Raw genomic sequence first — 12104 nt, forward strand, 5'->3', positions numbered from 1 at the left:
ATCAAACTCGTTTTTGCATCAATAAATACGTTGGCATTTATAACTAACAGAACACCACCATTTTGATTTATTCAAATGGAACGTCATGAAAATTTACTTGCAAAATATACACAAAGTCAGGTGAATTGCAATAGAAAAATCAAAAATAATCTCATAATTCAATGTCGTTGAAAGGGTTAACGTGAAACATAATAAAATCATCTTTTGAAGAAGGCATACCCGATTTTGAACGTATACTGAAATTAATTTTGAAGGATAGATTCCCAAGAAACAAAAAGCATAAATATTACGTATAACATCGACAGTCTGGGTAAGAGTCAGATGTACATCTCACGTATAACATCGACAGTCTGGGTAAGAGTCAGATGTACATCTCACGTATAACATCGACGGTCTGGGTAAGAGTCAGATGTACATCTCACGTATAACATCAACTGCCTCGGTTAGATTCAGACATACATCTCACGTATAACATCGCCAGTCTCAGTAAGTTTGGGCCTTATATCTCGCGTATAACATCGACAGTTTCGGTTAGATTGAGACTTATATCTCATGTATAACATCGACAGTCTCGGTTAGATTTAGACTTACATATCATGTTTTGCATTGACAGTCTTGATTAGACTGAGACTTTCTTCTCAGGTTTAACATCGACAGTCTTGGTTTGACTGAGACTAACATCTCAGATTAAACATCAATAGTCTCAATTGGAATGAGATTTACAACTCGCATACTAGTAAATCATTAACATACCGGTTTGATTGTGACTTACATCTAACGTGTAACATCGACATTCGCCGTAAGATTCAGACGTACATCCCATATGCACCAAGGTCAGTCTCGGTTATAGTGAGACTAACATCACATTAACACATATTTTATTGACAGTCTCAGTTAGTTTGAGACTTATTTCCCTCGCTTAATATCGACAGTCTCGGTTAGATTGAGCCTTTCATCACACATGTAATTTTGCCAATCTCGGTTAGTTTAAGACTTACATCCCATAATAAACATCGACAGTCTCCGTTGGACTGAAACTTACATCTATCGTGTTCAGACATCGACACTCTCGGTCAGATTGAGACCTTCATCCCACATATAAAATCGTCAGTTTTAGCTTGAATGCGAAAGGTGATACACAGAAATGGTAGGTGCATTTCAATCAAGGATGAACCATAACGCAAGTGTTTTTGATAAAAAAAGGTGAGAACTGAATGAAAGATAAATCATTCACAAACATAATATGTTAAGAACAATATTGTCGTTAGAAATGAAACTTATCATTTATTGAAGATAGATCATTCGTTTTTGTAAATAATGTGGTGTTATATATTTTAGCTGAAACCGTACATAAGCTTCATTTAATCTTAACATATAACAACATTGTATTTATCATTCTCGTTGGCACGTTGATATGCGAGAGTGTGGTCTTGTGTTGTGGGGGAAACCTACTTGTTCGGCTTGGTGGCAACACACCAAACTCACATGCGCATATCAAACCCGGGTCGCCAAAATGAGAAGCGAGTGCGCTGACCACTGCACTAACCGGACAACCTAAAACAGAAGCTGGCCAATGGTGCTATAATTTATAATCAATTTTAAACATCCACAAAGCTTAGTTGTAAAATTATGTTTAATACGTCTTATGTGTATAAATTATTCGTTCTGTACACATAACTTCCCTTGAAATGATACCTTCTTCATATGTGGTCACCTGGCCGTGATTTCATGAAGGGAGACCTGCTTTCAGGATGGGACACATGATTTCAGGAAGAAACATTTGATTTCAGAAAAGGATTTTTGATTTTCGGAAGGGACAGGTGATCTCAGGAAGGGAGACCTGATTTCAGGAAGTGACATCTGATTTGAGGGGGAGAGACTTGCTTTCAGGAAGGGACAGGTGGTTTCAGGAAGGGACAGGTGATTTCAGGGAGGGACACATGATTTCAGGAAGGGACAGGTGATTTCAGGAAGGGACAGGTGATTTCAGGAAGGGACAGGTGATTTCAGGAAGGGAAAAATGATTTCAGGAAGGGACAGGTGATTTCAGGAAGGGACAGGTGATTTCAGGAAGGGACAGGTGATTTCAGGAGGGGACAGGTGATTACAGGAAGGGACATATTATTTCAGGAAGGGACATATGATTTCAGGAAGGGACACATGATTTCAGGAAGGGACAGGTTATTACAGGAAGGGACAGGTGATTTCAGTAAGGGCCACATGATTTCAGGAAGGGACACATGATTTCAGGAGGGGACAGGTGATTTCAGGAAGGGACACATGATTTCAGAAAGGGACAGTTGATTTCAGTAAGGGACAGTTGATTTCAGGAAGGGACACATGATTTCAGGAAATGACAGGTTATTTCAGTAAGGGACACATGATTTATAGGAAGTGACATTTGATTTCCGTAAGGGACAGTTGATTTCAGGAAGGGACACATGATTTCAGTAAGGGACAGTTGATTTCAGGAAGGGACACATGATTTCAGGAAGGGACAGGTGGTTTCAGGATGGGACACATGATTTTAGGAAGAGACAAATGATTTCAGGAAGGGACACATGCTTTTAGGAAGAGACAGGTGATTTCAGGAAGGGACACCTGATTTCAGGATGAGACACATATTTTCAGGAAGGAACATATTATTTCAGGAAGGGAAACATGATTTCATTAAGGGACACATGGTTACTGGAAGGGACACATGATTTCAGGAAGAGACACCTTCTTTCAGGAAGGGACATATTATTTCAGGAAGGGACACATGATTTCATTAAGGGACACATGATTTCAGAAAGGGATACATAGTTTCTGGGAGGGACACATGATTTCAGGAAGGGACAGGTGATTTCAGGAAAGGACACATTATTTCAGGAAGGAAGGAACAGGTGATTTCAGGAAGGGACAGGTGATTTCAGGATGGGACAGGTGATTTCAGGAAAGGGCATTTGATTTCAGGAAGGAAGGCAAAGGTGATTTCAGGAATGAAGGCACAGGTGATTTCAGTAAGTGACAGGTGATTTCAGGAAGGGACAGGTGATTTCAGGAAGGCACACATGATTTCAGGAAGAGACACCTCCTTTCAGGAAGGGACATATTATTTCAGGAAGGGACATATGATTTCAGGAAGAGACAGATGATTTCAGGATGGGACAGGTGATTTCATGAAGAGACACATGATTTCAGGAAGAGACACCTCCTTTCAGGAAGGGACATATTATTTCAGGAAGGGACATATGATTTCAGGAAGAGACAGATGATTTCAGGATGGGACATATGCTTTTAGGAAGGGACACATTATTTCAGGAAGGGACACATAGTTTCTGGGAGGGACACATGGTTACTGGAAGGACACATGATTTTAGGAAGGAACACATGATTTCAGAAACGGACAAATGATTTCAGGAGGGGACACATGATTTTTGGAAGAGACACATGATTTAAGGAGGGAACACTTGATTTCAGGAAGGGACACATGATTTCAGGAAGGGGCATATGATTTCAGGAAAAGACAGATGATTTCACGAAGGGACATATGATTTCAGGAAAAGACAGATGATTTCAGGAAAAGACAGATGATTTTAGGAAGGGACACATGATTTCAGGAAGGGACATATGATTTCAGGAAAAGACAGATGATTTCAGGAAGGGACATATGATTTCAGGAAAAGACAGATGATTTCAGGAAAAGACAGATGATTTCAGGAAGGGACACATGATTTCAGGAGGGGACAGGTGATTTCAGGAAGAGACACATGATTTCAGGAAGGGACACATGCTATCAGGAAGGGACACATGATTTCAGGAAGGGACACATGATTTCAGAAAGGGACACATGATTTCAGGAGAGGACACATGATTTCAGGAAGGGACACATGATTTCAGGAGAGGACACATGATTTCAGGAAGGGACACATGATTACGTACAGTTTATTGTGTGTATGTATAGGTGCGACGCAGTATTTTGGCTATGCCATTTCAAATTTACAATGTTTGATTATTCTATTTTTTTGAAATCATTCCTGAAATATGCAAGCTTTTTTTTATTTTTATCATTTTTTTAAAAGCTTCACTCTCACAGATTGACCGTTTTGACCACTTATTATTTTTGTCTTGGAATAATCCAATTTTTGCGTGAATATCTGAACAACGGTAATTATAGACTACTGTAGAAAGTTTACACTTTTCTTGTTTACGTTAAAAATAAATTATGTATTATGCCGAAGAAAATCATTATTCTTAAAGCTCGAGTAACGCTTCTTTCAGCCTTAAACCATTAATTTTCGAACGTACATGTAATGCGGTGGTATTCAATATGCAATTTAAGTCGATCTTATGGTCATATATCATTGACCACATTCAGTGTATAGGTTCGTTATTTATACCGAGGAATCCGATTAGCCACATCGTTTTAAGACCCAATTAAGACCAATATTGAATACCACCCCTGGGGCGGCATTAATAAAACATCATAAAGTCATTTCTTACTTAAGTCACTTTCCTAATTTTAGAATCTCTTTACTCACATGAAATTAGAACGAACAATTTCCAAAATTCATTATTTTATTGACTTTATTGGTAAAAAACGATAACTTAATCGTTAAATACACTGATATATTGATTTGAATTTCAAAATTTTATGAAATCAACTTATGTTAAGAACTCACTGATTTTAACAGATAGCTAGTCATTCTCTGGCTTAAAAAACAACAACAACAAAAAACCTTCTCTCACGGCCCCTTTACTATGTATTACGTATGCATTACAACTCACGTATTTAAGACAGGAACGGTACGTGGTAAACAACTGATAAATCTAAATGTCCGAAAAAAAGATTATTTAAAAAAATGGTTGCATTAATCAGTACACATAGGCGTAGATTTGATCTGACAAGTATGCATAGGCAATTCAAACACTCAAATTTAATAACAATTACTTTGAAATTTGGAACATGGATTTTGTTTGTATTTTTGTGGATTTCCTTCTCATATGTGAATAAAGTGGTATGTATAATGTTTACTTTAAATTTAGTTCTTTCTGTTTGGCTACTGTGAAATCATTTATATTCGTTGGCATGAAATTTCGTGGTTTTCCGAAGATTTACATTTTCGTGGGTATTCGTGGTTTTTCATTTAAAAAAAAGAATCCGAAACTGCGATCGTCCTACATCGTCTGCATAATCTCCACGTGCTGGGCTACGTCACACGGTTTATGACACTAGTGATACGACATGCCAATTAGCGCATGTAACATAACATTTATTCAGCATTAAACGTTTACACATTCATAGCCAACATAAATTATATCACTTTGTCGTAAAAAGCAAAGACATGGTCAATAAAGAATGTAATAAAGAGATGTTGTAAAATTTCTTACATATTCGTAACAATGGTTTTAGTTATCACATCATGTTAATTTCGTGATCTTAATATAAATGCAAAGTACAAAAATTTACTAATATTTCGTAATGTTTTTCATATACCCATGTCAATTATCGATATAATTGGAAATTAAGGCCATACTAGAAGATGCACCTTGATAATATGATATAGATGTCGAAGACTTCGTACCTCTTCAATATTGAATGCCAATTAAGAATTTTGCCAACTGTGAAAACACCGAGAACGTGCGTATATTTGAGAAAACAATAAATGTTATCGCTTTAATATTTCATACAGAAAAAAATCGAATACCGACACTCAACGCGATTTTCATATACAGCACACATTATATATTTCACCTCATGGACACCAAAAGTAAATATTTCTCTAGGGACTTCGCCACTCGTTAAATATACCATTTGGTGCTGACTATAATAAAAGTGAAATATATAACGATCTAACACTGAAACAAGCAATTATCCTCTAAATCTTTTTTTAGATTGTTTCGGATGTCGTTTATTCACGTGAACAACAATGACAATTTTTTACTTTTGATTGGCATCAATCTGTTTAGAAATGCTTTGCCTTTAACTTTGCGTCTTATTCAACCTATAAAACACCAATGTTCAAACGCTTTGACATTCTGCTCGAGATTACAGAGAAGAACATTTATTTGGACACAGTCCAACCACGTTAGCTCGAACTTCAAGGGACCGGTGAAAATACACAAAGCCTCGGAAAATTCGAGTCAAGCGTGTATGTTCGAACCAACCAGAAATTCGAGCTGAGCGAGTTCGAGCCAACAGGGTTCGATTGTTAAAGCATATACAGTTTATGATCATCAAATCAAACATCATATCATGCACAACCGCGTGATAAATTATCGTTATCACAAATATTGGTGTTAACTATTCTGTTTTGGTTTGAACACGTTTCAATCAAAGACGTTCTGGTATATTTTTGGAAGAGTTGTGACAACTATAATACTTCCATTATAATTTGTCAGAAATGTCAGCATTGAAGGTAAGATGACGTTTAAACGTGTGTTATGTATTCTCGACATCTGTAGTGAATCTAATCAACATCACTTTAAAAGGACTAGACACCAGATGGTCCCAAAATCAGTGATACATCAGGAAGTAAAACTCAATTCGTTGTACACAGCAATATAAATTATATGTTACTTTTTGACAATATTTTTTCTTGCAATTGTAGCATCCCCTTTAAGTGGACATTACTAAGGTCAACATAATTAGTGGCTCTAAACACGGTTTATTTTTGAATGTTCGACTCCTGGGCTTGTCCCTGTTGTTTTCATTCTATTATTAACGATTTAACAATGCATTGGATTTCTCAATATAAGCTTAAAATGAGCTTTGTGATTTTAAGTTATGAAGTTTAATCAACCTGCCATGATAAAGTATTTCCTTATCTAGAGGTATGATAATATTGATGACAGTGTCTTGAAACGGTGATATTCCCCGGGCATTGTTGATTAATGGATGTAGTGCAGTGTTATTTATTTTTCACTTCCATCCAAGTAAAGCCAAGAAAAACTTTTGTGTGGTTAGGATTACATCTTGTCGAATATAAACAATTAGAGAGGGTAGGTACTGTTTTATTATACGGCTTTATGTAAGAACATTATTGTAACTATTGAGGAATGGCTTAAAAGCAATCTTAAGTATAAAGCTTTTTAAAACACACATACACGCACGCACTCACGGCACGCACGCACGTACGCACACACGCATGCACGCACACACACAAGCACACACACACACACACACACACACACACGCACACACACACACACACACACACACATTCATAGAAAACACTATGCTTTAACCGACAGACAATAAAAACGTAAGAATTTGTGCTTATTTGTTAGGAAGGGTCGGCGCCTATTTCGTAAGAATATGGCCGGTAAACTCGAACCAAAAGTATATTTAGGCCGAAGTTCTATTATTTAAAAAATAATACTCATATTGTATTTGATGTATTTGTGATATGCCCTTTCAATTAATACAAACATTATATGGCGTATCCTAGAATTAATATTTAACGTCTAATAAGTGGTTGAAAATAAACATTCCTTGAAAAGAAGAAGTGATTATTGATAAAAGAGAAACACATGTACAACATTAAGGATACGACATATTAAATACATGTACAGTCCAACCCCGTTGGCTCGAACTTGCTTCGCTCGATTTCCTTCTTTATACTGAAGGTAAGCATTCCTGCATGGCTCGAATTCCCCACGGCTCGAGGTATTTTCCCCTGTCCGTAGAACTTCGAGCCAAAGGGTGTTCGATTTCACGTTTATTTAATGTATTCGCTTTGTTGTATTTGTTAATAATAAATTCTGGTCATATCAATTATAGTTTAATTGTGTCCATTGCAGATCATTCTGGTGCGTCGATAAAGGAAGCATTGCTCCAAGATGGTTTGAAATCTGATGTCGATGTACAAATGGTATTTATCCTTAAACTTTTAAAGGCGCACACTCCAGGTTGATGCCAAAAATAATTCATTTATTAGTATGCAGCATAATTGTGTTTTTCTCATATGACTTTAATGATTAAGACCAAAACATGCACATTATTTAGTTTAAACTTTATTTATTTAATAAATAGCATGCAAACATACATACGTCATTTAGGTACAAATATAAAATTAGCGATTTGTTGGCTCTTTTTACTGGGGATTTGTGGCCACGTATGTATAAAACATTTTTTTATGGAGGCTGATATTTTTATCTGAATACAAATGATATACTTTTTGTGTGTATCATTTAAGGTAAGAGTTAAACATGATAATGCATTAAAATTAATATATTTTATCGCATTAACTTGTCGTTAGGATATAATACCATGTCGTAAGGACATAACACCATGTCGTTAGGACATATTACCATTTCGTTAGGACATATTACCATGTCCCTAGGACACATTACGATGTCTTAGGACATATTACCATGTCGTCAGGACATAATACTATGTCATTCGAACATGATTCCATGTCAATGAGACAAGATCACGAACCAATTAGACAAGTTCACATATGCGTACCAATTTGACAAGTTCAGGTATACGTACCAGTTATAGACAAGTTAACGTATACGTACAAATTAGATTAGTTCACGTATACGTACCAATTAGACAAGTTTACGTATTCGTACAAAGTAGACAAGTTCACGTATACGTACCAATTAGACAAGTTCACGTATTCGTACCAATTACACATGTACACATATACGGACAAATTAGACAAGTTCACGTATTCGTACCAATTAGAAAGGTTCACGTATGCGTTCCAATTAGAAAGGTTCACGTATGCGTTCCAATTAGAAAGGTTCACGTATGCGTTCCAATTAGAAAGGTTCACGTATGCGTTCCAATTAGAAAGGTTCACGTATGCGTTCCAATTAGAAAGGTTCACGTATGCGTTCCAATTAGAAAGGTTCACGTATGCGTTCCAATTAGAAAGGTTCACGTATGCGTTCCAATAAGAAAGGTTACATATGCGTACCAATAAGACAAGTTCACATATACGTACCAATTAGACAAGTTCACATATACGTACCCGTACCAATTAGACAAGTTCACGTATACGTACCAATAAGACAAGTTCACGTTTTGCATTTTTTCAGCAATACAGTGACTACATAACGGAGAGTCTCTGGGATTACAATTAAACAAATCTGAATTAAGATCAGCAGTTACAATGTATTTCTCGTACGAGCGTGATAAACCGATCAGCGGCGTTCTCCGCAGACAAAAAAATGGAACATCAGTTCCTTTAAACCTTTGTTGTAATTTTTGATTAAAAGTACACAGTACAAAATATATATTTATAAAAAAAAATTACATTGATGGTGTAATCATTTTTAACTGGGAATTATAATATTTTTTTTTAATGATTGTTTTTGAAATTCCGCCAGTAAAACTCCCGTCTTAATTTGAATTTCAGCCTTTGTAAAATTCCACCCGTAACTCATGCTCCCGTCTTAATCGGATATTCCACCCGTAGCCTGAAATTCCGTCCGTAACTGAAACTCCCGTCTTAACCTGATATTCCTACCGTTACCTGAAATTCCACCCGTAACTGAAACCTCCGTCTTATACATATTTTGCCTGGTATATAGCGAAGGTTTATATGAGGTAACGTTAACATTGTGAAATAAAGGACTGGTGTCTAAACGGGTGTTGAACTTGTAAAAAAGGAAACATGAACTGGTGTAGAAATTGTAAACAAGAACTAAGTGTGCAAATATGTAGATGATCTTGCACGACCTATCTTCACTGACACCAATGTGTAATTCGAATAGCTGCATCAATCATGGAAAGGTGCATATGTCAAATCGCAAAACTGTTATACAACATTTTTTCATGTATTTACATACAGATATAGTAATAATAACATATTTATGCGTATCAAATAACATTCTGGTTGAAAACATTAAACTCAGTGGCTAACATGTGCTCTCGACTATAGATTCCTACTATACGTCAACGATAAAAAATCATATTTCAGTGGAGAGGACGTTTGTCCTCGTGTACAAACCTGTTTGCGTCGGACCCTGAGACATCCCCTGTTCCTCGTGTACAAACCTGTTCGCATTGGACCCTGAGACAAACCATGGTTCTCTTTGCGTCGGACCCTGAGACAACCCCTAGACCTCGTGTACAAACCTGTTTGCATCGGACCCTGAGACAACCCATGCGTCTCACCCACACTCGACATCTGTCCGCATACTAGAGAAACGTAAGACTTTAAAGCAGGTACACGAGTGGCTGCCCGCATTTAAAATTTATCGTCTTGTAAAACACGATCATTTAAAATAATATTATTATCATGTTCATTATGTTTATGTTACGTTAAATGCCCCCGCCTGTTCTATGTTGCTTGATACCTCCGTTTTTAGAGTTGATTTGATGCCCACTTCTTCTACTCAGTCGACGCCTGCCACTTCAATAGGGTCCACCATCACCTGCACACCAGACTGACGCCCAAGTGTACTTCTAAGGCGACGCCCGCCACTGCAGCAGGCCTACGGCCACATACACACCAGACCTGACACTCACGTGTACTTATAAGGCGACGCCCGCTACTAAAACAGGACCTACCGCCACTTGCACACCAGACCTGAGGCCCATATCTACTCCTCAGGCGATGCCCGCCACAACAACGGGGCCCACGTCCACTTGCACATCAGAACCGACGTGCACGTATATTCCTAGGGAGACGCACGCCACTTCACCATGTTTACTCCTCAGGAGAGGCCCGCTTCTAAATCAGGGCCCAGACCCACTTGCACACCGGACCTGACGCCCATATCTACCCCAGAGGCGACGCCCGCCACTACAACGGGGCCCACGTCCACTTGCACATCAGACCTGACGTCAATGTCTACCCCTGAGGCGACGCCCGCCACTATAACGGGGCCCAGACCCACTTGCACACCAGACCACCAGACCGGACGACCATGTCTACTTCTTAGGCGAACCCGCCACTACAACGGGTCTCAGACCCACTTGCACACCAGACCTAACGCGCATGTCTCCCCTGAGGCGACGCCCGCCACTTCAACGGGGCCCACGTCCACATGCGCTCCAGACCCGACGCCCATGTCTACTCCTAAGGCGACGCCCGCCACAAAAACGGGGCCCAGACCCACTTGCACACCAGACCTGACGCCCAGGTATACCACTAATGCGACCCCCGACACAACAATGGGGCCCAGATCCACCTGCGAACCAGACCCGATGCCCACGCCTACTTCTGAGGAAACGCCCGTCACTACACCAGGACCCACGACAACCTGGGGACCAGACCCGACACCAACGTATACTCTCAAACGACGCCGGCCACTACAACAGGGTCCAGAAAAACTTGCACACCAGATCCGACGCCCATGTCTACTCCTAAGGCAACGCCCGCCGCTACAACAGGGCCCACTTCAACATGCGCACTAGAACCGACGACCACGTATACTTATAGGGAGATGCCTACCACTACAACTGGGCCAATGTCCACTTGCACACCAGAACCGACGTGCATGTATACTCCTCAGGAGACGCCCGCAATTAAAACAGGACAGAGACCCACTTGCACACCAGACCGGACGCCCATGTTTATTTCTAAGGAGACACCCGCCACTACAGCAAGGCCCACGTCATCTAGTGCACCAGACCCGACGCCAATGTCTACCCATAAGTCGACGCCCGCCCCTACAACATGGTCCAGAACAACTTGCACACCAGTCCTGACGTTTATGTCTACTCCTAAAGCGACGCCCATCACTACAACAGGGCCTACGGCCACTTGCACACCAGGCCTGACGCTCATGTCTACCCCTCAGGCGAAGCCCGCCACAACAGCAGGACCCCGACCCTCTTGCACACCAGACCTGACGCTCATGTCTACTCCTCAGGCGTCGCCCGTATCTACAGCAGGACCAAAACCCTCTTGCACACCAGAACTGACGCTTATGTCTACCCCTCAGGCGAAGCCCGCAACTACAGCAGGACCAAGACCCTCTTGCACACCAGACCTGACCCTCATGTCCACCCCTCAGGCGAAGCCCGCCACTACAGGAGGACCAAGACCCTATTGCACACCAGACCTGACGCTCATGTCTACCCCTCAGGCAAAGCCCGCCACTACAGCATCCTACGGCCACTTGCACACCAGACCTGACGCTCATGTCTAATCCTCAGG

General features: G+C 39.9%; 2 protein-coding genes across 2 annotated transcripts; both read left to right on the forward strand.

Annotated features, from left to right (window-relative positions):
* Positions 1–10645: 10645 nt before the first annotated feature.
* LOC128216101 (anti-sigma-I factor RsgI2-like) lies at positions 10646–11359 on the forward strand. The gene has a single exon (XM_052922690.1). It carries the CDS (start codon positions 10646–10648, stop codon positions 11357–11359), a length of 714 nt encoding a protein of 237 aa, XP_052778650.1.
* Positions 11360–11388: 29 nt separating this feature from the next.
* LOC128216103 (mucin-2-like) lies at positions 11389–12096 on the forward strand. The gene has a single exon (XM_052922691.1). The coding sequence runs from the start codon at positions 11389–11391 to the stop codon at positions 12094–12096; it is 708 nt and encodes a 235-aa protein (XP_052778651.1).
* The last annotated feature ends 8 nt before the right edge of the window (positions 12097–12104 follow it).

Source organism: Mya arenaria, chromosome 14, assembly GCF_026914265.1.
Source record: "Mya arenaria isolate MELC-2E11 chromosome 14, ASM2691426v1".
Lineage (NCBI taxonomy): Eukaryota > Metazoa > Mollusca > Bivalvia > Myida > Myidae > Mya > Mya arenaria.